Source organism: Salvelinus fontinalis, chromosome 23 (genome assembly GCF_029448725.1).
Source record: "Salvelinus fontinalis isolate EN_2023a chromosome 23, ASM2944872v1, whole genome shotgun sequence".
In the NCBI taxonomy this organism is placed as follows: domain Eukaryota; kingdom Metazoa; phylum Chordata; class Actinopteri; order Salmoniformes; family Salmonidae; genus Salvelinus; species Salvelinus fontinalis.
Genome location: NC_074687.1, coordinates 30413256 through 30440110, shown reverse-complemented (window position 1 = coordinate 30440110; position 26855 = coordinate 30413256). Strand labels below are relative to the sequence as shown.

The 26855-nt window shown below is 43.0% G+C and overlaps 1 protein-coding gene across 7 annotated transcripts in view; it reads left to right on the top strand.

Annotated features, from left to right (window-relative positions):
* Window positions 1-26855, top strand: part of LOC129821107 (semaphorin-5B-like) — a 199204-nt gene that overhangs the window by 112981 nt on the left and 59368 nt on the right. For all 7 annotated transcript variants that reach the window (XR_008754272.1, XM_055878404.1, XM_055878409.1 and 4 more), the window contains 4 exons: window positions 4782-4844; window positions 5614-5712; window positions 6365-6578; window positions 18143-18428. Coding sequence is in view for 6 of the 7 variants with exons in the window: in XM_055878404.1 (XP_055734379.1) it covers window positions 4782-4844; window positions 5614-5712; window positions 6365-6578; window positions 18143-18428 (662 nt within the window). In the remaining variant the exon portion in view is untranslated. The remainder of the gene's footprint in view (window positions 1-4781; window positions 4845-5613; window positions 5713-6364; window positions 6579-18142; window positions 18429-26855) is intronic.

Genomic DNA, 26855 nt, shown 5'->3' with positions numbered 1-26855 from the left:
ACAGGAGTGGTGATAGAATGGTGTTCTCAGATGGTTTACTGTCCCCTCTATCTCTTTCTCCATGTCTCTCTCTCCGCATCGCTCTCCCCCACTCACTCCCTCTCTCTCTCTCCTGTGTACATATTGGGTCAGAACAGCTGTGGCACTTCAAAGATTGTCTACTTTACGGACAATCACACGAGCACACACAGACACACACTCAGGGAGGAGGAGATGGCTGGATGTCACAGCACAGGGAGGAGGGCAGCAGAGGAGGGCTGGAGGAGTGCACGGGGGAGGGGAGCGTATCTGCGCCCTCTTGTGTAGGGATCAGTGTTCATAGACAATGAGGCAGAGCCATTGAGAGTCCTGTCACATCCGTCAGTAGGGCAGGGGGAGAGGGCGGGACTGGTGAGTGGACAGGGGACAGGGTGAATGAAGAGGGGAGTGGAGAAGGGAACGGAGGAAGGAGAGGAGTGGAGGGAGTATGGGATGGAGGCAATGGAGGGGAGGGGGGTCGGTTGGAGCCTGAATAGGGTACTCTGTAAGAGTCTGTAGCAGGACGAAGCAGAACGGGATGCTGGCCCATTGAAGTGAGGGGACCTTGGAGCAGAGCAGAGTACAGCTAGCAGTCTATAACATGCTGTACAGAGCTGGATGATCTCTGCCTCCTCTCCACACTTTCATCACAGATCAGTATGCAAATAATGTTCCCTACTCTTCACGTCAAAGGAGGAAGAGGTTCGACAGAGATTTTGAGGTTGAGTCAAGGATATAGGGAGGGAAATAGATTTAGCAGTACATAGATTCAACAGCAAATATATTCTCAGTCCACTAAATACATTTGTAGAGTCTATATCGGCACGAAGGCACGTGTACAAAGGTAAGTCCACAAGAGTCAATGTACATACAGTCCACTGCATGGTCCCAAGCTATCACAGTGGTTGTGATCGTAGTACTAAATACTGTACTCGTAGCCTACTAAAACCAAGCAAACCAACTGATATGTTCTGTTGTGGCAAAAATGGTTCTGTTACAGTCTAATGCTAAGTAAATGCTTGAGTTGAAAAGTACTATATATATATATATATATATATATATATATACATATATATACATATATATACATATATACTGTATCAACTGGTAATTTTCCATAGCTGTCCGCTACCCTCTTCACACACCGCACAAAGGCGTGATTTGCTGGTGGCTCCTTATCGCTTTGGGCACTAGAGGCCCAGCTCAATGCCAAATTCTTTTTCATACTGAATAGGCTTTAAAAAACAAATCACTTCCTTCTCTTAGACATGTAGGCTAGGAGAGGCAAGCAGCTCAGTGTGTAAAATAAGTGTATAATGACTGTGTGACTCTGTGACTTTTGAGTTCCCCTCCTGTTTATCCTGAGAGTGATCTCCCTTGCATTTGCTTAAATAAACTCTTACTGCTGATAAAGAAGTTCTGCCTGATTCCTGGAGTAAGTTTTTGTCAACACTCCTCTACAGACACATTTATTCCTCATATTTACAAACCATAATTAATAGTCAACATGATTGTTGTCAAATGTCACTGAACGACAGTCTTATCTACAGAGTGCCATCCATGTTTAAGGAAGAGCCATTTCCCATCTCTTTAACTGTCTAGTTCACTGTTAGCGGTTTGTTTCATTAGCATTTATTACTTCCTCTGTAAAAATAGAATTAATTTCCCTCCAAACATAATTTCTCGGCTGTAAAAGTGATGAATCCTCCATCCTCTCACTAATTGTACTTTCAGCTATTTTATTTGCACATGAAAAATCCATGATTTTTTTCTGTAGCGGGTTGCCGATGGCAGAATACTTATTGCCTCCAAAAGTGGCAAAGTTGGAGAAATGAGGTGTCACACTTGGGTTTGAGCGTAAATAGACAGTGTTGTTGGAGGCACATCATTGTTGTTGGCCCTACTAATAGAGGAGATGCATCTGAGAGTGCTGCCGCAATTTATCAGCAAATCAGTCTAGGTCTGGAATAATTGACTTCATTTAGACTTAATTTAACTTCATTTCGTTTTTTTAGCAATGTCCTTTTCTATTCCTCAAACCAATGTGTTATAGTTCTCATCAAACTGGCATGTCGAGTAAATTACTTGTTGGAATTATGTTTCTTCTGTTAGTCTTACTTTAAAATGTCAGTAGCTCAATTTAACAAAAAATCATCCAAAATGTAATGTCAAACTCATATAACAGGATTAGGAAACTGGTCTAGAATACTTTGTATTGGATATGAATAGTGATATTGACATGTCCTCCACCTCTCCTCATCACTATGTCATATATCATTATTTCTAAATGAACACTTGTAGTTGGAACTGTAACACAGGTTCAAGCCTCTACACTGTGACCTCATTCCACCACTGCCTTGAGGCCCTACGGGCCTGCTCACAGACAGACATACAGTACAAACCGCTCCATCCAGCCCAGCCTGGGCAGGCAGGAATTGTACAACCGTCACCCCACTCAGAGTGCCTGTCACAGCTGGGGGGGTAGAGTGATGGTGGTATTGGTATTCGGAGTGCATGGACCCTGTGGTATTCAGAGTAGGACTGTCTTTGAGCTGGCTTTGTTCCAGACCGGGGTGAAGAGAGGGAGTGGCGGTAGGGGCGAGGGGTCAGGGGTTAAGCCGATGGGATCCTCGGAGATGGGGCCTCGCTGAGAAAAGATGGTAATGACCTGAACGATGATTCACCACATAGGCATCCATCACACACCAACCTCCCATTGAGACAAACAGAGCTATGGCAGTGGAAGGAGGGGTGTGAATGTGTGAGTGTTTTGAATCACGTCATCTCAGCACTGCTAGCGCGGGGGTATGCGGGATGGTATTTGAAGTGCTTGTTGACTGTCATGGTGGTAGAGTAACGCCTTTATATGAGGCTAATAAAAAGCTTCTGTTTTTCTTTTTCCATTTGAGGCCCAAGCTCTTATCGGTTGTGAGTTTAAACTGTTCTAGTTGTCTAATTTCATCACAGTGTGTCAGTATGGCTGGCTGGCCTACATGACAGACTGCAGCTTTCTCTCTCTCAGCTCATTTCTCTCTCTCTCTCCCTCTCTCTCTTTCATTCTTTCTCTCTCTCTCTCCCTCTCTCTCTTTCATTCTTTCTCTCTCAGTCTGTCTCTTTCTTTCTCTCTCATTTTTCACTCTCCATCTCTCTCTATCTCTTTCCCTCATTCTCTCTTTCTCCCCCACCCTTTCTCTTTCTGTATCTTTCTCCCCCTCCCACCTCTCGCTCTCTCTCTCTCCGTTCTCTCCCTCTCTCTGTTCAGTGCAGTATGAGCAAGGTTAATTAAAGAGTCTCTCAGAACTGAGAGATAACACCCAGCCTCATCTCAGGGACAGCAGACACATCATATGCATCCCAAATGGCAACCTATTCCCTATATAGTGCAGTACTTTTGACCAGGGTCCATTGGGCTCTGTTCAAAAGTAGTGCAATACGTAGTGAATAGTTTGCTTTTGTGACACAGACACGGCTAGCTTACTCCTCTCTCTCAATGAGCTAAATATCGATTTATTTCACTAATCAATTTGTCTCTTTCTTCCTTACTCTCTTACATTTTCTTTCTGATGCTTTTGGACACTTTAATCTGTGTCCAGATTCCAGTCTTGGGGTATCTGTTTTCATACCACGATGTGGTCTCTGTAGTATCCCCTAGCCCTGTTGTGCATGACAATGTTCCACTGTGTGAAGAATAAGCCAAAATGTCGGTCGATGTGGTTGTGTTGTGTGTTATGGATGATCCGTCTTAAAGTCAATACTCGATAGAGAACCCGAATGGCAGACTTTTTCTCCAGTGCGCAAAGAGGACCCCCATTCACTGTAAGAGATTAGAGGAGAGGAGGAGGGGAGAGGAGGGGAGAGAGGAGGGAGGCAAGTGACACAGTGGGGGTATAAGCTGGCCCTAGTCCGTGCCAACTCCAGCCTCTCTCTCTCCCAGCACTAGGGTTAGGCCAGCAGCACCACAGCTATTTTTAGTGAGACTGAGAGACCTAGACACAGTAACAAACATGGGCCATCTCTCAGGCTGCCATACAAAATGCCAATGCTGCTCTGATAGCCAAGTGGGTGTGTTTGTGTGTGTGTGCCCCAGCACTGAGCAGCAAGACCAGTTTCCTGGTGCAACATTCGTAATTAAACCCAAAACATGCGGTTAAAAAAAAAATGCAATTGGGCAGGGGAGAAAAAGCGGGTGGCAGTGTGGTAGAGGATTGGAGGACGGTGTGTGTCTGCCTCGTGTGTGTGTGTGTGTGTGTGTGTCTGTGTGTGTGTGTGGGTGTGCGTGCGTGTGTGTGTGTGTGTGTCTGCCTCGTGTGTGTGTGTGTGTGTGTGCGTGCGTGCGTGCGTGCGTGCGTCCCAGCACTGAGCTGGGGCATTCTTAATTAAACCCAAGGCATGCGGTTCTAAAAGAATGTAAGTGGGCTGTGGTGTGGTAGAGGATTGGAGGATGGTGTGTGTGTGGAGGATTGGAAGTTGAAACACATTTCCATCCTAATGACATCTAGGCTGCAAATTAGGACGCAGCCCTGGTCCTATCTGGTTACCTGACCTCATAATCCACTGGCTGGCCCACTCAGATCCATGTTGACGCAATTAGCAAACATCAATAAGGTTCATGTCTTTTCATTGCATCTGTGTTGTTAGTAGCAATATTAAGCTCAACAGTTGCATCATTGTCAGGCAGCCAGCAGGCACTAGTCAGGCCCTTGGCAACAGGTGAATGCTGCATCCAGTCACTCTTTTTGTGTGTGTTTATTTTGGTTTCCTAGGCAACGGAATGGGGCCCGGACGATGACACCAGGAGGTCCTGTCAGAGCAAAGGGAAGACGGAGGTAAACGATGACTTTAAGGGTCCCCCCCCACACACACACACAGGATGCCACCCTGAATAAGAGCTTTTACTTTAAAAGCTGGCAGTTGATTGGATGAGGAAGGGGCCCATCTCCTCTCCTTCCAACGGCTGATAAACACTGTGATCATTTTGTTATTTCATTTTTTCTTTGAAAGAATTGAATACCTTGTCATTTTTTTCTCAAGATGGGAGAAACAAAAAAGCTTCTTTCTGAAACCTGTAGAACCTCGTCTGACCTCAAGTTCTAAAACAAAGTCACTTGATTTGCCAAAACAATATATTTAAGGAAAACTAAGAATTTTTATTACAATTTTTCCCCCCCTCAATCGTCAGACAATGCTTCCCTCAATGTGTAAGACAAACCTTCAAGTAAGCAATTAGTTGCACTGTGTACTCCATGTACTGCATATCATGTTTATATGACAAATAAAATAACTTGAATTCTTTCTAAGAATTTGATGTGATTAGACTAGGTTTAGATGTGTTACATTTCATCTCACAGATGAAAGATAGACAGTCAATACAGTCATATCATTAAAGTGAGTGGTGAGTAATGCTGGCTCGTATTCATTAGTGCATACTGTTACAAACTGTAGCCAAATATTTTGCAATGAAAACAAGCGGCTTTTTTTAATCAGGTTTCTTATCAAGTACAGGTAGACCCACGCAGTTTCGGTCAATTTTCTTCCATTTGATTTCTACGTAATTCTCTAACCTATAACATCTCTGTACTCTACCACCCCCTGTAGGTGGAGTGTCAGAACTACATCCGCGTCCTGCTGGTCAATAAGACTGAGGTCATCACCTGTGGAACCAACGCCTTCCAGCCCCTCTGTATCACCCGGGAGGTAAGGGGGGAGGGGGAGGGTTGGATGGAATGATATCTGTCAGGGTGGATGTGGTTAGAGGAAGAAGTAGAATGGAGTGAAAACCTACAGGGGGCTGGGTAGGGGTGATAGGGAAGGAATGATGAGAAGGTAAAGGAGGATGGTGGGAGGAAGGAAAAGTGGATGGAGGGAAGAGGGGATAGAGTGATAACTGGCAGGATGGGGGGTGAATGATGGAGGGAATAAGATAAAGACTTCAATATAAACATCAGACAGCCATATGGTCTGAAGGAGACTTTAAAGGTGGGGGAAGACAGTAACAACAGTATCATTTTCTTACTCTATCTCTCTATCTCTTTCTCTGTTGCCCTATTTATCTTTCTCCTCCTCTCTCTCTATCTTTTCTATCTCTATCTATATCGCTCTCTATATCTATATCTCTATCTTTTCTATCTCTATCTATATCTCTGTCTTTTCTATCTCTATCTATATCGCTCTCTATATCTGTATCTTTTCTATCTCTAAATCTCTATCTTTTCTATCGCTATCTATATCGCTCTCTATATCTCTATCTATATCTCTATCTTTTCTATCTCTATATCTCTATATTTTCTATCGCTATATCTCTATCTTTTCTATCGCTATCTGTATTTATCTTTCCCTCTTTTCCCAGGTTGGGAATATGAGTAGTGTGTTGGATCGCGTGAACGGCGTGGCAAGGTGCCCCTACGACCCTCGCCATAACTCCACGGCGGTGGTGACGGAGAGCGGCGAGCTATACGCCGCCACGGTCATCGACTTCTCTGGTCGCGACCCTGTCATCTACCGGAGCCTCGGGGGCATGCCACCCCTCAGGACGGCCCAGTACAACTCCAAGTGGCTCAATGGTAACACACACACACACAAACACACACCACACACACACTGCCCACCATGTGTTAGCTCATTTATCATTGTGTAGTGTCAATTAAAGTGGATTGTTGCATAGGGGCTAAGATCTTTGTCAGAGATCCAGCACTTCCAGATTGTTAATTGTCTTGATGCAGTCTATCAACCATGTTTCTCAGTGGAACTATGTCCTACCCTTTTCTAGTATCCTAGTACAAAGACCATGGTAATTTGACACCCCCAAAAGCGATTTGAGTAATCCACCACAGTGTTGTTGTATAGGGATCACAGAGGTAGGAAGGGTGTGGACAGTATGAGCTGGTATTGGCTGGCACCGTAGAAAAGCTAAGTTAGATAAACCTCCATCAGCCCCAAAAGTCATGGCTATGTGTCTATAATCTCCCTGTTGCTGACACCAAGTTTATTTTTTACTGAATGCACCTCCAAAATACATCCTGACTCATGCAGAAAAAAGACAAACCTTCCAGAGACGGTGCTTCTCATCTGCAGTAATTCAAACACAGCAGCCACACAATTCTCGGCTTCACAGAGTAGGAGGAGAAAGGGGGAGGAAGGAGAAGAAAAGGGGAGAGAGGAAGGGTGAGTAGGTAGAGGTAGACGCCACACTGGTAGACCAGGAGAGAGGAGAGTCACTCAGGAGTCAATGAATGGTGTAAGAAGGGGGAAGAAAGGGAGCGAAAGGGAGGAGAGGAAAGGTGAGGCTTCATTAGTGGGCCAGGCAGAGGAGACGGGGGAGAAAGAGGAAAAGGGGGTCGGAGGCTGGAGAAGAGAAGTAAGACTCAGTAGGAGGAGACAGAAGGAGAAATGGGGTGAGGGGAAAGGTAAGAGGTAGTGGTATACAGGTATACAGGCCAGGCACAGGAGAGGTGATATACTCAGAGACTCAGAAGGCAGTGAGCAGTGTAATTATTCCTCGCGTCAGGGAGAGGGTGAAATTACAGCGTGCTGCATGCTTCATGCTACACAGGGCTCTCTTCTGACAGTGTGTGTGTCTGAGGTGTGTGTGTTGGGGAGGTGGGCTTTACCGAAGCCTCTCTAGCAAGAGAGTGAGGGAGAAAGCAAGGGAGGGAGGAGGGGAGAGGCGAAGAGAGTGCTCTGCTCATCAGCATAATCACAGCTAGTTGCAGACAGACAGGCAGATAGACACCACTCACTTTAGTTACACACCACCTTTTCTTTCCGTTCCCTCAGCCCACCTAAAAATACACACAGCCTCTTGGGGCAAAGCTCCATTTTCTTCCTCCAGAGTCTTGAGCTGGATCGAGCAGCCTCAGAGGAGACGGAGTGAGAATTAAAATCTCATTTCTAGTCATAAGCCTCCCCAGTTAGGGGGATTCACAAACAAACAGACAGAATAGAACAGAGGGGGTTCTGAATGGAATCAATCTGTTCTTTATTGGATTGGGACCTGCCAGGTGCTGACCAACTGTTTTATTATAAATGAGAATGAAGTGGGGAGCCTGGGGAGCATTGAGGATGTAGAAGTCCCTAAAGAACACAGGCAGGCAATAATCTCTCTCTCTCTCTCTCTCTCTCTCTCTCTCTCTCTCTCTCTCTCTCTCTCTCTCTCTCTCTCTCTCTCTCTCTCTCTCTCTCTCTCTCTCTCTCTCTCTCTCTCTCTCTCAAATTCAATTTAAAGCACTTTATTGGCATGGGAAACATATGTTTACGTGGCCAAAGCAAATGGAACAGACAATTAACAAAATGTAATTAAACAAGGTAAAACATTAGTGAACATTGCACTCACAGAATATTTAAAAGAATATAGACATTTCAAATGTTACAACACTGTACATTGGCAATAATTATATTATTACCAATGTACAGTGTTGTAACAATGTGCAAGTAGTTGAAGTATGAAAGGGAAAATAGATATACAGATAAATATACGTTGTATTTACAATGTTGTTTCTGCTCCACTGTTTGCCCTTTTCTCATGGCAACGGGCCACAAATATTGCCGTTGTGATTGCTTTTTCCTAACAGATATGGGAGTTTATCAATGTTTGATTTGTTTTCAACTTCTTTGTGGGTCTGTGTGATCTGTGGAAAATACGTGTCTCTAATGTGGTCATCCATTTGGAAGGAGGTTAGGAAGTGTAGCTCAGTTTACACCTCATTTTGTGGAATAGCATTCTAGATTGCTCTGTTATTTTTGTTGATTCTTACCATTGGTTCAAATAGTTATCTTTTTGCTTTTTCATAATTTGGTTGGGTCTAAATGTGTTTCTGTCCTGTGGCTCTGTGGTGTCTGTTTTTGTTTGTGAACAGAGCCCCAGAACTAGCTGGCTGAGAAGACTCTTCTCTAGGTTAATCTGTGTAGGTGAGGGCTTTGTGGTGGAATGTGGGGGCATTGCTTCCTTTTAGGTGGTTGTAGAATTTAGCGGGTATAGTCCTAATTCTGCTCTGTTTGCATTACACAAAGTATACTTTGGCAGAATTCTGCATGCAGAGTCTCAATTGTGTGTTTGTCCCATTTCATTAATTATTGGTTGATGAGTAGACCCCAGACCTCACAACCATACAGGGCAATGGGTTTGATAACTGATTTAAGTATTTTTAGCCAGATCCTAATTGGGATGTTGAGTTTTATGTTCCTTTTGATGGCATAGAAGGCCCTTCTTTCCTTATCTCGTTCAGAGCCTTGTGGAAGTTACCCGTGGTGTTGGTGTTTAGGCCGAGGTAGGTGTAATTCTGGGGCAACAGTGTCTAGATATAGTTTGTATTTGTTGTCTTGGCTATTGGACCTTTTTTGGAAAACCATTATTTTTGTCTTACTGAGATTCACTGTCAGGGCCCATGTCTGACAAAATCTGTGCAAAATATCAAAGTGCTGCTGTAGGCCCTTCTCATTTGAGTCCGTAGGGTGAGGCCGGGTGAGGTGCTGCAGACTGTTCTAGTGCCCTCGGCAATTCAGTGATATACAGTGCCTTTGTAAAATATTCAAACTCATTGACTATTCCCACATTTTGTTACGTTAAAGCCTTATTCTACAATGGATTAAAAAAAAAATGTCCTCAGCAATCTACACACACAATCTACACCCCAAAATGGCAAAGCGAAAACAGATTTTTAGATATTCACACCTTATGAGACTCAAAATTTGAGCTCAGGTGCATCCTGTTTCCATTTATCACTCTTGAGATGACAGTGCATGTCAGAGCAAAAACCAAGCCTTGAGGTCGAAGGAATTGTCCATAGAGTTCCGAGACAGGATTGTGTCGGCACAGATCTGGGGAAGGGTACCAAAAAATGTCTGCAGCGTTGAAGTCCCCAAGAACATAGTGGCCTCCATCATTCTTAAATGGAAGAAGTTTGGAACCACCAAGACTCTTCCTAGAGCTGTCCAAACTGAGCAATCGGGGAGAAGGGCCTTGGTCAGGGCCTTGGTCGGACCAAGAACCTGATGGTCTCTCTGACAGAGCTCTAGAGTTCCTCTGTGGAGATGGGAGAACCTTCCAGAAGGATAAACATCTCTGCAGCACTCCAATAATCAGGCCTTTATGGTAGGGTGGCCAGATGGAAGCCACTCCTCAGTAAAATGCACACAACTAAAGACTCTCAGACCATGAGAAACAAGATTCTCTGGTCTGATGAAACCAAGATTGAACTCTTTGGCCTGAATGCCAAGCGTTACGTCTGGAGGAAACCTGGCACCATCCCTACGGTGAAGCATGGTGGTGGCAGCATCATGCTGTGGGGATGTTTTTCATCGGCAGGGACTGGGAGACTAGTCAAGATTGAGGCAAAGGTGAACGGAGAAAAGTACAGATAGATCCTTGATGAAAAACTGCTCCAGAGCGAAGGTTCAACTTCCAACAGGACAACGTCCCTAAGCACACAGCCAAGACAACACAGGAGTGGCTTCGGGACAAGTCTCTTAATGTCCTTGAGTGGCCCGGCCAAAGCCCGGACTTGATCCCGATCGAACATCTCTAAAGAGACCTGAAAATGGCTGTGCTGCAACACTCCCCATCCAACCTGACAGAGCTTGAGAGGATCTGCAGAGAAGAATGGGAGAAACTCCCCAAATACAGGTGTGCCAAGCTTGTAGCGCCATACCGAAGAAGACTCAAGGCTGTAATTGCTGCCAAAGGTGCTTCAACAAAGTATTGAGTAAAGGGTCTGAATACTTATGTCTAAAAAACTGTTTTTGCGTTGTCATTATGGGGTATTGTGTATAGATTGATGATGGGAAAAACAATTTAATCTATTTTAGAATAAGGCTGTAACGTAACAAAATGTGGAAAATGTCAAGTGGTCTGAATACTTTCCGAAGGAACTGTATTTGTTGAAGATAGTGGGGCTCAAGCTGCATCCCTGTCTCACCACACAGCCCTGAGGAAAGAAATATGTGTGTTAATTGCCTATTTTATCTTCACACTGATTTTATAATGTTGTATGCTCTCCCCCAACACCGCTTTCCATCAATTTGTATAGCAGACCCTCATCCAAAATTGAGTCACAAGCTTTTTTGAAATCAACAAAGCATGATAATATTTTTATTTTGTTTTGTTTGTCTGTCAATAAGGGTATGCAGGGTGTATATGTGGTCTGTCGTACGTTATTTTGGTAAGAAGCCAATTTGACATTTGCTCAGGACATTGTTTTCACTGAGGAAAGATTCTGCTGTTGATGATACTGCAGAGGATTTTTCCAAAATGATTCCATGGTAATTATCTGGGTCAAATTTATCTTCACTTTTGTGGATTGGGGTGATCCGGCCTTGGTTCCACATTTTAGGGAAGATGCCAGAGCTGAGGGTAATGTTTAAGAATAGCCCATTTGAATTTGTGGTCTGTATATTTTATCCTTTCGTTTAGTATACCATCAACACCATAGTCCTTTTTGGGTCGTAGGGTTCTCTCTCTCTCTGCATCCTGGGAGTGTTGGTGCATGTTGGAATTGTATGAGTGAGTGTGAGTGGTGTCTGTAGTTAGATCGCCTCTGTTTTCTTTTTTGTTTCTTTTCTTGGTGGTTTTCCTTTTTCTATGCATGATTGAGTTTTTTTTGTTTTAGTGGTAGAATTAGGTATATTGTATTTCTTGTTGGAATTGCCATTGTTTTGGTGGGGATGGCGACCCACATGGGGATGCCATCCCTGTCACTTCGGCATGGCTTCAGGTGTGTTACTGAAGCTACTGTCACTGTGGAGGAGTTTCTGGTCACCGTAGGAGAGAAGGTAGGCTATGAAAATGTTGCTTATGTTGGGTGAATAAAGCAATAGTGTTTTTTGTTAAAGAAGAGCGTCTTGTCGATCGGATGGTTGTGCATGCCATACTTCTTAAAGGTATGTTTATTTAAGTTACGCCGTTTTTTCTCCATCTACAAAGGTTACGATTTTGAATGTACCGCCATTTATTCCCAATGAGCTATTGGAGATAAGAGATGTTTTACACATTTGTAAACTCTCTGATGTGAATGTGGGTTTACTTTCTTTGGATCAGGAGAAAGCTTTTGACCATCTGGACCGCCAGTACTTGTTCAAAACAGTGAAAGCCTTTGGGTTTGGGGATGTTTTTTTTTGTCTTGGATGAGTCTAGAGTATGCTGGGGCCTCATGTATGGTGAAGGTGGTGGTTTGAGCTGACCCTTTCCCGTCCATAGGAGTATTAGGCAGGCATGCCCAATTTCAGGACAGTTATTTTGTCTGGCAATTGAACCAGTGCTTTGTTTTTTAAACGGGAGGCTTACTGGTTTCTCTGTGCCAGGGGTTATGAAGGGTCCCACAATAGCACTGTCTGTGTATGCAGATAACGTGTCAGTTTTTATTACAGGGGTTGAGGATGTTATGGTTCTCTCGCATGCTCTAAATGTGTATGAGGGGGCCTCCTCAGCTAGAGTTAATTGGGAATAGAGTGTGTTGCTGTGGGCAGGTCAGCTTCAGATAGGAACCACTCCATGGTTACCAGGGGGGCTTCAGTGCGGCAGAGATGGGATGAAGACTGGGATTTATTCTAGAATCTGATGTCTTTCAAAAAAATTATTGGGCGGGTGTAGTGGAGAAAGTGTGTGCCAGATTGTCTAGGTGGAAACGGGTTCTACCCCAGCTGTCTTATAAGGGAAGGTGCTGGTAGCCAATAACCTAACCGCCTCTACCCTGTGGCACAGACTAATGAGTTTACAGACACCAGGGGGCCTGATAGAAGAGCTTCAGAGGACCCTTGTCAATTTCTTCTGGTCTGGACAACATTGGATTAAAGCTGCAGCCCTGTACCTGCCAATGCACGAGGGTGGGTAATGCCTGGTGGACATTTCTTCTAGGGTCATGGCTTTCCGGCTTCAAGCAGCCCAGAGACTGTTGTACAGTGACGGTTCTAGCTGGGTTGAAACAAATCAAATCAAATTTTATTGATCATATACACGTTTAGCAGATGTTATTGCGGGTGTAGCGAAGTACTTGTGTTTCTAGCTCCAACAATGCACATAATAAACACAACCTAAAAGTAAAAGAATGGAATTAAGGAATATATAAATTCCTACAGCCTACACATTGATGAGGAGATCGGGATGTTTGGGCTTAGACAAGCACCTTTTCCTCTTAATAAGGATCTGACACTTAAAAAAAAAAAAATCTGACTAAAATGACATACCCAAATCCAACTCTAGCTCAGGACCTGAAGCAATGATATGCATATGCTTGATACCATTTGGAAAAAAACACTCAAAAAAATCTCAAATGAATGTAGGAGAATATAACACATTAGATCTGGTAAAAGATAATACAATGATAATACAATTTTTCATCATCTTTGAAATGCAAGAGAAAGGCCATAATATTATATTGCAGGTTAGGTGCATTTTAGATTTTGGCCACTAGATGGCAGCAGTGTGTGTGCAACGTTTCACATTGATCGAGTGAAGCGTTGCAATACTGGACAATATTTTGTCTCTGCCCAAATGTGCCGAATCGGTCAATTGATACATTTGATACAAGTACATAACTACAGAGAACATACCGAAATTATATGGTAATACAAAATGTAAGTTTACACACTCCCAGGAATGTCATACATGATGGATCATTAGCTTATACACTAACTTTCACACATCTAGATTGCCAGGCAGGGTTAGTGTGGAGCCAGAGAGAGCAGGGGTTCAAACTGTAGATCCCACTTCCTACATTTGAATATAAAAATGGATTTTATCAAACAAAACTATGCTACATTTGATCTCTGGGACCCTTAGGATTACAAATCAGAGCAAGATTACTGAATGTAAGTAAATGATTTACCTTCAGAGGTGAATGTATCAAACAAGTTGCTGTAAAAGTTTGTTGTTGTTGTGCACTCTCCTCAAACTATAGCACGGTATTTTTTCACTCTAATAGCTACTGTTAATTGGAAAATGCAGTTAGAGAATTTAACTTCTTATGGCTGCAGCCCGACGCCGGTACACTTATGACAACAGCCACTTCAAGTGCAGGGCGCGAAATTCAAAAGATATTTAATATTTAACTTTCACACATTAACAAGTCCAATACAGCAAATAAAAGATACACATCTTGTGAATCCAGTCAACATGTCCGATTTTTTAAATGTTTTACAGCGAAAACAGCACGTATATTTATGTTAGCTCACCACCAAATACAAAGAAGGACAGACATTTTTCACAGCACAGGTAGCATGCACAAAGCCAACCTAACTAACCAAGAACCAACCAAACTAACCAAGAAACAACTTCATCAGATGACAGTCTTATAACATGTTACACAATAAATCTATGTTTTGTTCGAAAAATGTGCATATTTGAGGTATAAATCAGTTGTACATTGCAGCTACCATCACAGCTACCGTCAAAAATAGCATAATTATAGATAATTATAGAGACCAACGTGGAATACCTAAATACTCATCATAAAACATTTCTGAAAAATGCATTGAGTACAGCAAATGAGAGACAAGCATCTTGTGAATCCAGCCAATATTTCAGATTTTTTAAGTGTTTTACAGCGAAAACACAATATAGCATTATATTAGCTTACTACAATAGCCTACACACAACCGCATTCATTCATCAAGGCACGTTAGCGATAGCAATAGGCACGTTAGCGTTAGCGAATAAACCAGCAAAAGATATCAATTTTCACTATCCTTCATAAACCTTCCTCAGATGACAGTCCTATAACATCAGGTTATACACACACTTATGTTTTACATAAGCATAAGGTTATACACACACTTATGCTTATTTTTCCCAGAATGTGTGTATATTTCTATTAGACTCTCACCTATTCTGACCAAATAGCTATTCATAAACATTACAAAAAAATACATGTTGTATAGGAAATGATAGTAACACTAGTTCTTAATGCAATTGCAGTGTTAGAATTCTAAAAATATCTTCATTACGACATAAGGCTTATGGTATAGCGAGAGAGTGGCCAAAACCGGGGCGCAAAACTACTAGTATACAGTTTGACAGATATATGAAATAGCATCATAAAATGTTTCTTACTTTTGGTGATCTTCCATCAGAATGTTGGACAAGGTCCTTTGTCCAGAACAGTCGTTGTTTGGATTTAGAACATCGTTTTTCCCTCTTGAACTAGCAAGCACACTGGCCAAGTGGCGCGAAGCTCTCCTTTCTGAAAAAAGGCACACAACGCAACACGCCTAACTTCCCGAATAAATTTCAAAAATCTAATAAAACTATATTGAAAAAACATACTTTACGATGATATTGTGACATGTATCAAATAAAATCAAAGCCGGAGATAGTAGTCGCCTATAACGACGGCATTTCAAAAGGCAATTCCAGGTCCATCTGCGCGCTCTCCAGAAAACAGGAAATTGATGACTCGTCATGCCAAGAGGATATATTCCACCTCAGACCAAGATAAACACTTCATTTTTTCTCTCACATCCTCTTGACAGCTAGGGGAAGGTGTATGACGTGCATGTATACTCATACGTGTCATGCCCATTTATAGGCAGGCCCTTGAACAGAGCATAATTTTCAGACTTTCCACTTCCTGGACAGAAAGTGTGCTGCCAAATGAGTTCTGTTTTACTCACAGACAAAATGCAAACCGTTTCAGAAACTAGAGAGTGTTTTCTATCCAATAGTAATAATAATATGCATATTGTACGAGCAAGAATGGAGTACGAGGCCGTTTAAATTGGGCACGTTTTTCCCCCATAGTGTAAATAGCGCCCTCTATCCTCATCATGTTAACTTTGTGTCAGGGGCAGCTAAATTAGCATTCTGGAAAATGAAAGAGCAGTATTCGGGGACAGGGGTCTGTGGACGTGGTGGGCATGCTGGAGGAGATGTTGGCAGCAAGACAGAGGGATAAATTTGCCTATTACAAACTGGTTAATGACATTGGGCTGTTAAGAGCATATGGGGTATTTAGTAGTTGTTGTGTTAAGTTACAGTGGAGGAAGATATGGTGTTGTGTTTGTTTTTAATTGATGTTTAACCATTGATGTTTGAGGGTTTATTGTGTTGTGGGTTCCCAGACCTAAAGTTCTTTTTAAACTCCCTCTCTCTCTCTTGCTCACTCTCCTCCTCCTCTTCCCCATGGTCAGTCACGTGGCTGTGTGTGAGTTACAGCCCTTAATCAGACTGTGTGGAGATTGAACAATCTGTTTGTTGGATTGACGCCTACACACATTGCGCAGCCTAAACATGCATATTATACTGTATCGACTGTGTATAGAGTATTAGCTCATTCAAATGCCACCTCTGACAGCAACCGGGCCGTGTGTGTGTGTGTGTGTGTGTGTGTGTGTGTGTGTGTGTGTGTGTGTGTGTGTGTGTGTGTGTGTGTGTGTGTGTGTGTGTGTGTGTGTGTGTGTGTGTGTGTGTGTGTGTGTGTGTGTGTGTGTGTCTGACAGCCGTGGGGAAGCAGTAGTGTTAATATACGCTGATGCCTTTTTCTGGCTTCTCTCTCTCTGTGGTAATTATCTAGGACCCAGCAGGGGGTCTGGTGAAACAGTACCACACGCGCACACACACACACCTTCATTTACATGGCTGTAAGCATCGGTTAGCTGACTGAACTGGAGAACTCAGTCCTCCATTAAACAGTATCATGAAGAGCCAGGTTAGGGAGGTAATGGTAGATTTGTCATGATAGTTTATCAGAAATGGATTACATAATTTTACATGGATTACATTACATGTGATTATTTACGGCAACGCTGTGGGTTGTAACATGGCTCCCCATGCTAGCATGTTAACATTAAGCTTACCCTAGAGACAATGATTAAACAGTGCGATAAAGGGTATGGAGAAAGCAAACTATAGGATAAGAATAATGGGACAGTGGATGAAGCTACAGCTGACAAGAAAATGTTGGTTAACACTTTATTTTGATAGTCCATCTATAGATGCTCCACTAACTATCAATCGACTATCATTAACATGTCATGCATGTCTTTGGACTTGCAGCAGGGAAGCATCTGTAGATATCACCAAACATTGTGCTATTTGGTAAACTAGTCCGTCTCTGCCACCATTTCACCCATTCCTATTTGCTGCCGCCAGCTACTACCCGCAGTTGTTTTTTTTATGAGTGTTCTGAAATGGAATTATGCGTTCTGTTATTGCTTCTGATGCTGTTTCCATTCCTGCTGACCGCCTGCGTTCTCCTATAATCTCACTCTCTTAAAAGGTAGTGCTGGCCCCCGGGGCACTTATCATCATGGCTGTTTGCAGGTTAATATCTACGCTCTCTGCTCTGTATCCAAGCTGTCCTTTGTGTATGAGTGTGAGTGTGAGAGTGTGTGTGTGTTTGATATCACTGAGAATGAATGTTACCTTAGGGAAAGCAGCATTGACTGCACATACTGTGTTGTTCTCACAGCCTCACTGCTTCTCTACTCAAGAGCAATGCTCCTCTACATTATAACTCTACAGGGTGGAAGGCATGCTACTGGTTATCGCATCTGGGTTCTAATAGTATTTAACATCTTTCAAATACTGTCATTGAGTATTTGTTTGAGCCTGAATATAATGCCAGATGGGCAGAGTTTGCACTTTTGGAATTATACCAATGGTTCCATTTTGTCCAGGCATGCTCAATAAAGCATATTTTAAATGTTGTTTGAACCCTGCTATGTCTGCTGTTAATGTGTTTAGTGTTGGGACTGAGGCTAACCCGTGTCTGTAACAATAACAACTCACAATAGGGAGACTGTTTGAGTGGCCGTACCATGTGGTGTTTCTGAGCACCAAGTAGAATGGATGATGAAGTCACAGTCTATATTGATTTTATTCCACTCATCGAGTGCATTAGTCTCATGTCTTTACCACATCAAGATTGATCATGTGTTCTGGCAATTTACAAATGGAGGAATGTATGCAGTGTACATTTTATAGGATGACTGTGACTAATGAATGTATCTCACAGGATGACTTTATTATCAACATGACTGGACACATTCATTCGTCAGGATGACATTAAGAATCATCCCCTTTGGCTGCATGGACTCTAATGCTCTCTCTGACTGTCTCCTCTTCCCCTCGGCCCTTCTTCCTCTCCTTCCCTGTCCCCTCCCCTCCTCCCTTGTCCTCTCCTCCTCTTCTCTTCCTCAGAGCCCCATTTCATCTCAGCCTATGATGTGGGTCTCTTCACATTCTTCTTCCTGCGTGAGAACGCTGTGGAACACGACTGTGGGAAGACCGTCTACTCCCGGGTGGCCCGCGTCTGTAAGAACGACATCGGAGGGCGGTTCCTACTGGAAGACACCTGGACCACCTTCATGAAGGCCAGGCTGAACTGCTCGCGCACCGGAGAGATCCCCTTCTACTATAACGAGCTGCAGAGCACCTTCTATCTGCCTGAACAAGACCTCATCTACGGGATATTCACCACCAATGTGTGAGTGATGAGTAATAGTCTTCTTATGCAAGACACACACACACACACACACATTCAGGAAAACACACACACACTCATATACAGGTGCAGTACACACGCACGCACCCTCTCCCACCCCCACGCTAACTCCATTACTGCAGTTTCAGGCCTAATGATTATCATTATTCAGCATCCACTTTTTGAGAACACTTAAGCTGTGTTCGAATACTCATACTAACTGCACTAGCCATACAATTTATGACATAAATTAAGTATATAGTATGCGTATTGGTCATAGTATGGGTATAGTTAGTATGCAAAAGTTCCCGGATGTCATTCGCCCAAATACGAAGTATACAAACAGTAGACACTATTTCCATGCTTTTAGTGCCCATAATGCAATTCTTCAGAAAATGGGTTGAGGGTTCACATTTTTTTCAGATTTTAAGAAAATGGCGTAAAATATGCAGCCAAAATCCAACGAGAAAGAATAAAAATACATAGCTTTAACTAATTATAATGTTAAGAATGTTAATGTTAAGAAAATGTTTAGCAAATAAGTTACCTTACATGTTATGTTGCCTGACAATTTGTTAGCTATGCTATCCTTACAAACAGTGGTGGAAAAAGTATCCAATTGTCATACTCAAGTAAAAGTGAAAGTCTTAAAGTATTTGGTTTTAAATATACTTAAGTATCAAAAGTAAATGTAATTGCTAAAATATACTTAAGTAACAAAATATTTTCAAATTCCTTATTTAAAGCAAACCAAGAGGCACCATTTTCTTGTTTTTTAAGTTTACGGAAAGCCAGGGGCACACTCCTAAAATCAAGACATCATTTACAAACGAAGCATGTGTTTAGTGAGTCCGCCAGATCAGAGGCTGTAGGGATGACCAGGGATGTCCTTTTGATAAGTGTGTGAATTAGACAATTTTCCTGTCCTGCTAAGCATTCAAATGGTATCAAGTATTTTTACTTAATTACTTTACACCTCTGCTTACAAACCACATAGCATATCATTACAGCAGTAGGTACCGGTATGTTAGCTAGCTAGCTAACGTTAGTTGGCTACTATTACATCAAACTTGCCAGTATATTAACTATATGCTATCTAACTAACTACCCAACGTTTATTGACCTGATTATCCCTGTCATTCTTAGCTAAGTGGTATAGTCGTTGTGCGTTCTCAATGGACATTTGGGTGCTTTCGTAAATTCGCTCTGGCTATCTACTCCGATTTCAGAGCACTCTCGTCTGAGTGTACCAGAGCACAGAATAACTGATGAATTTGCGAACGCTCAACACCCGTTGAATATGGCCGGTGTCAGTAAAGGTTGGCATAAAAGGCGTAATAAAATTGTTGCCCGCAGCACAGTTACTGTCACCAACGTTCTGAATAACATGACAATTGCCTAACCAGCTCTGCTAGGGCGAGTAAAATAGTCAGAGTGAGGTGTTCTCTCATTTGTGTCTGGAAGTAGCTAGCAAGTTAGCCAGTTAGCTTGGGTGCTTGACTGCAGTTGTAAGGTCAGAACGCTCGAATCAACCCTACTGCCAGAGCGTCCAGTGTGCTCTGAACGCTCCCAGAGCGAAACGCTCTGAATTTACAAACGGGCAATCTGACAACACTCTGAATTTACGAACACTCAGATTGAATTTAAGAACACACCTGAAGTTGTAAAATGTCTAGCTAGTAATTTGTTATGCTAACAAGCTAGCAAGAGGTTGAATAGCAACAGCATCAACTTCCAGTAGACAGGCGAAGCGCTAGTACGCTCAACTGAAAGGATACCGTTCGTTTACAGTATACTAAAATGAACTAATAGTATGTAGTATATTCTCATTAAGTATGTATTATGCAGTATGTTAGTATGTCATCGACGGGGCTGTAGTGGAGCAGATTGAGAGCTTCAAGTTCCTTGGCGTCCACATTACCAACAAACTTACATGGTCCAAGCACACCAAGACAGTCGTGAAGGGGGCAAAACCTATTCCCCCTCAGCAGACTGAAAATATTTGGCATGGGTCCTCAGATCCTCAAAAGATCCTACAGCTGCACCATCGAGAGCATCCTGACTGGTTGCATCACTGCCTGGTATGGCAACTACTCGGCCTCTGACCGCAAGGCACTCCAGAAGGTAGTGTGTACGGTCCAGTACATCACTGGGGCCAAGCTTTCTGCCATCCAGGACCTCTATACCAAGCGGTGTCAGAGGAAGGCCCTAAAAATTGTCAAAGACTCCAGCCACCCTAGTCATGGCAAGCGGTACCGGAGCGCCAAGTCCAGGTCCAAGAGGCTTCTAAACATCTTCTACACCAAGACATAAGACTTCTAAACATCTAACCAAATGGCTACCCAGACTATTTGCATTGCCTCCCCCCCCCCCCCCCTCCTATTTTAAACTGCTGCTACTCTCTGTTATTATCTATGCATAGTCACTTTAATAACTCTACCTACATGTCCATATTACCTCAATTACCTTGACTAACCGGTGCCCACGCACATTGACTCTGTCCCCTGTATATAGCCTTGCTATTGTTATTTTACTGCTGCTCTTTAATTACTTTCTCCTTTTATTTATTTTCTTTTTTTTCTTTTTTTTCTTTTTTTTCTTAAAACTGCATTGTTGGTTAAGGGCTTGTATGTGAGCATTTCACTGTAAGGTCTACCTACACCTGTTGTATTCGGCGCATGTGACAAATCAAATTTGACTTGATTTGATTAGTATGAGTATTCGAACACAGCTTTAGCCTGATTTGAGCAAGTGAGGCAGAGTAAGGCAGAGCCTTTTTCATTACACATTCTACCTGCACTAATGAGAATCAGGATGGTTAGAGGAAGGAATCTGTGGTTGTTTTTCCAAATGGTACCCTGTTCCCTACATAGTTTACTACTTTTCCTTTTCCTATAGTGCACTACCCTATGGGCCCTGATCAAAGGTAGTGCACTACATAGGGAATAGGGTGCTATTCGCAACACATCCTGTGTGTTACTGTACTGTGTGAGCTGTGTCCTGACTCATAAGCCTGGGTTACACAGACCATTGTTTAAGGAATGCGGTATTATCCACTTCACTAGAGGGAGAAATGAGTGTGAGCAGAACAGAAGACTCATCCACAATGTGGATGTTGCCCTTTTGTGGAAAAGAAAGAACATGAATGTGGTCCATAGGGGAAGAGGAAGTGAGAGAGTTTTGCCCTCTTCTGAAAGAAAGAAAATCTCACTGTGATGCTTTCACAGACTGAGGTTTTGGAGTGTGGAGTTGAGTGGGTGTGGTATAGTACAGTTGTTGGTATTCAGATCTGTTCCATGCTCTGCTCTGCTGTGCTCTGCTCTCTCTCAGGGGAGAGGAATCCTCCCCCTCGCCTTCTGCTGCTCTCACCTGTAAAGTTCTGACTCCCAGTAGGTGGCTGCTCTCCATCACTACCAGAGCTGAGGCTATCATTACTTCTCAGTACAGGACATATGTGCGTGGATGTACATGTGCGCGTGTGTGTTTGTGTGTGTATGCCTCCCTCTTTCCCATTCCAATCTTTTGTCTCGATCCCTCTCTCTCTCCCAATCCCCCAGTCCCTCCCTAAAACTATTCTGAATAGTGTGATATCATAATGCAATCACAGGAAGCACTGTCTCCATCTGTCTGTGTTAAATTGAACATGGTCAAAGAACTCCCAGGAGTTTGAACTGTAAAACAGAACAGAGAGAGGGAGGGAGAGAATTAAGGAGGGAGTGAAAGAGGGAGGTAGAGAGCGTTTGAGAGAGAGAGAGAGATATGCTGGTCTCCATCTGCATTTGCTGAACTTTTAGCAGCTGACTGGGTTTGCAATCATTATCTCGTCAGAGTAGTGAACTTAAGACCCCCAGAGCACGCTGAGGCCTTATAATTAACTCTAGACCTTATTGGCATCTCCCTCCCTCGTCCTTCCCTCTGTTACGGCCTCTGAGTGAGGCTGCACAGTATCTGTGTTTCTCACATTGAAATGGGACTGTCACTGGCTAATGTAGAAAATCCTGAGGTGATTTCATTGCAATGGCTTTCTCCATATTTGGTATGCGTTCTGAATGAGCAGCTGGATGCTGCTGCAGGTGTTATCATAGAAGAAGCTGATTGGCTCACACAGTGATCTGATTTGACATGTCTCCGCAGTAACCTGGTAACCATGGTGTCCTGGCATGGTGTAATGTGTGTGTGCAGGGTGATCCATATTTTTGCCAGATTTTTTTCTAAACTTTTTCCTTCACCTCCAACATAATAACATCAAATGCACCTTGAAATTAGCTATATTGCCCCTGGAGCATGTTGGGTAAGAATCAAATATATATACTATTACTATGATTATTCACTTTACTTTTACAAATTATTCTTTCAGCTAAAAATACTACTTCCAGGCACCTTTTTTAGCATGTGCACAAGACACTAATCTTTTGTACTGTATTGTAACATAGCTGCTGCTGTTTTATAGCTACCTGACTCAGTCTCCACTCGTGAAAGTGATTGTTTCAGACTATAGCATTGTAGCTCAGATACTGCATTGTTATGGAGTAAAAGTATATATGGATGGGCCCAAGTGGCGCAGTGGTCTAAGGTAGCAGTGCCACTAGAGATCCTGGTTTGAGTCCAGGCTGTGTCGTAGCCGGCCGCAACTGAGAGACCCATGAGGCAGTGCACAATTGGCCCAGCGTCGTCCGTGTTAGGGGAGGGTTTGGCCGGCCGGGATGTCCTTGTCCCATCGCGCTCTAGCGACTCCTGTGGCAGGCCAGGCGCAGTGCACGCTGACACGGTTGCCAGGTGTACGGTGCTTCCTCTGACACATTGGTACGGCTGGCTTCCGGGTTAAGTGGGCATTGTGTCAAGAAGCAGTGCGGCTTGGCTAGGTTGTGTTTCGGAGGACGCATTACTCTTGACCTTCGCCTCTCTCTCGAGTCCGTACGGGAGTTGCAGCGATGGGACAAGACTGTAACTACCAATTGGATACCATGAAATTGGGGAGAAAAAGGGGTAAAACAATTTATTAAATAAAAAATAAATATATATGGATAATCTTAGCCTTACTTCATTTTCTGCTCGCTGCCTCCCTGCCTGTCGTACGGTACAGGGGATGCTGAGTGTGCTTTTTGTTTCTGCTGCGATGCAGGTATTCACTGAGGTTGGAAAAACATTTTTACCTTAACTGTGTCCCAAATTCCATAGGGCTCTGTTGAAAAGTAGTTCACTATATGGGGAATATGGTACCATGTGGAACACACTTGATGTATTTTTTCTGTTTTTTTTTCAATTGAGGTGAGGTGCACAGACTGCATTAGCTCCATATACCCTGCTGAGACTAGAGCCTGCCAATGATAGGCACAGCACATCTGTTACTGTGTGTGTGTGTGTGTGTGTGTGTGTGTGTGTGTGTGTGTGTGTGTGTGTGTGTGTGTGTGTGTGTGTGTGTGTGTGTGTGTGTGTGTGTGTGTGTGAAAGTATTTTGGAATCCAGGTGTCTCTATGGCACACATACAGTGTATATATATATATATATATATATATATATATATATATATATATATATATATATACAGTATATCACAAAAGTGAGTACACCCCTCACATTTTTGTAAATATTTGAGTATATCTTTTCATGTGACAACACTGAAGAAATTACACTTTGCTACAATGTAAAGTAATGAGTGTACAGCTTGTATAACAGTGTAAATTTGCTGTCCCCTCAAAATAACTCAACACACAGCCATTCATGTCTAAACCGCTGGCAACAAAAGTGAGTACACCCCTAAGTGAAAATGTCCAAATTGGGCTCAAAGTGTCAATATTTTGTGTGGCCACCATCATTTTCCAGCACTGCCTTAACCCTCTTGGGCATGGAGTTCACCAGAGCTTCACAGGTTGCCACTGGAGTCCTCTTCCACTTCCACCATGACGACATCACGGAGCTGGTGGATGTTAGAGACCTTGCACTCCTCCACCTTCCGTTTGAGGATGCCCCACAGATGCTCAATAGGGTTTAGGTCTGGAGACATGCTTGGCCAGTCCATCACCTTTACCCTCAGCTTCTTTAGCAAGGCAGTGGTCGTCTTGTAGGTGTGTTTGGGGTCGTTATCATGTTGGAATACTGCCCTGCGGCCCAGTCTACGAAGGTAGGGGATCATGCTCTGCTTCAGTATGTCACAGTACATGTTGGCATTCATGGTTCCCTCAATGAACTGTAGCTCTCCAGTGCCGGCAGCACTCATGCAGCCCCAGACCATGACACTCCCACCACCATGCTTGACTGTAGGCAAAACACACTTGTCTTTGTACTCCTCACCTGGTTGCCGCCACACACGCTTGACACCATCTGAACCAAATAAGTTTATCTTGGTCTCATCAGACCACAGGACATGGTTCCAGTAATCCATGTCCTTAGTCTGCTTGTCTTCAGCAAACTATTTGCGGGCTTTCTTGTGCATCATCTTTAGAAGAGGCTTCCTTCTGGGACGACAGCCATGCAGACCAATTTGATGCAGTGTACGACGTATGGTCTGAGCACTGACAGACTGACCCCCCACCCCTTCAACCTCTGCAGCAATGCTGGCAGCACTCATACGTCTATTTCCCAAAGACAACCTCTGGATATGACGCTGAGCACGTGCACTCAACTTCTTTGGTCGACCATGGCGAGGCCTGTTCTGAGTGGAACCTGTCCAGTTAAACCGCTGTATGGTCTTGGCCACCGTGCTGCAGCTCAGTTTCAGGGTCTTGGCAATCTTCTTATTGCCCAGGCCATCTTTATGTAGAGCAACAATTCTTTTTTTTCAGATCCTCAGAGAGTTCTTTACCATGAGGTGCCATGTTGAACTTCCAGTGACCAGACAGTATGAGGGAGTGTGAGAGCGATGACACGAAATTTAACACACCTGCTCCCCATTCACACCTGAGACCTTGTAAGACTAACGAGTCACATGACACCGGGGAGGGAAAATGGCTAATTGGGCCCAATTTGGACATTTTCACTTAGGGGTGTACTCACTTTTGTTGCCAGCGGTTTAGACATGAATGGCTGTGTGTTGAGTTATTTTGAGGGGACAGCAAATTTACACTGTTATACAAGCTGTACACTCATTACTTTACATTGTAGCAAAGTGTCATTTCTTCAGTGTTGTCACATGAAAAGATATACTCAAATATTTACACAAATGTGAGGGGTGTACTCACTTTTGTGAAATACTGTATTATATATGTATATATATATATATATATATATATATATATATATATATATATATATATACATATATATATATATATATATATATATATATATATATATATATAAATGGGATCCATATATGTATAGTGCATTCGGAAAGTATTCCATTCAGACCCCTTGACTTTCAAAGGTTTTTCTTTATTTTTACTATTTTCTACATTGTAGAATAATAGTGAAGACATAAAAACTATGAAATAACACATATGGAATCATGTAGTAACCAAAAAAGTGCTAAACAAATAAAAAAATATGTTATATTTCAGATTCTTTAAAGTAGCCATCCTTGGCATTCTCTAAACCAGCTTCATGAGGAATGCTTTTCCAACAGTCTTGATGGAGTTCCCACATATGCTGAGCACTTGTTGGCTGCTTTTCCTGTGGTCCAACTCGTCTCAAACCATCTCAATTGGGTTGAGGTCGGGTGATTATGGAGGCCAGGTCATCTGATGCAGAACTCCTTCACTTTTTTGTCCTGTTGAAAAAAAAATGGTAGTCCTACTAGGCGTGAACCAGATGGGATGGAGTATCACTACAGCATGCTGTGGTAGCCATGCTGGTTAAGTGTGCCTTGCTTCACGGTGGGAACCACACACGCGGAGATCATCCGTTCACCTACAGTACTCTGCGTCTCACAAAACTACGGCGGTTAGAACCAAAAATCTCAAATTTGGACTCATCAGACCAAAATACAGATTTCTACCAGTCTAATGTCCATTGCCCGTGATTCTTGGCACAAGCAAGTCTCTTATTCTTATTGGTGTCCTTTAGTAGTGGTTTCTTTGCAGCAATTCGACCATGAAGGCCTGACACACACAGTCTCCTCTGAACAGTTGATGTTGAGATGTGTCTGTTACTTGAACTCTGTGAAGCATTTATTTGGGCTGCATTCTGAGGTGCAGTTAACTCTAATGAACTTGTCCTCTGCAGCAGAGGGAACTCTGGGTCTTCCTTTCCTGTGGCGGTCCTCATGCGACCCAGTTTCATCATAGCGCTTGATGGTTTTTGTGACTGCACTCGAAGAAAAGCTCAAAGTTCTTCAACTTTTACGCATTGACTGACCTTCATTTCCCAAAGTAATGATGGACTGTTGTTTATCTTTGCTAATTTGAGCTGTTCTTGCCATAATACATTATGGACTTGGTCTTTTACCAAATATGTCTATCTTCTATATACCACCACTACTGTACCTTGTCACAA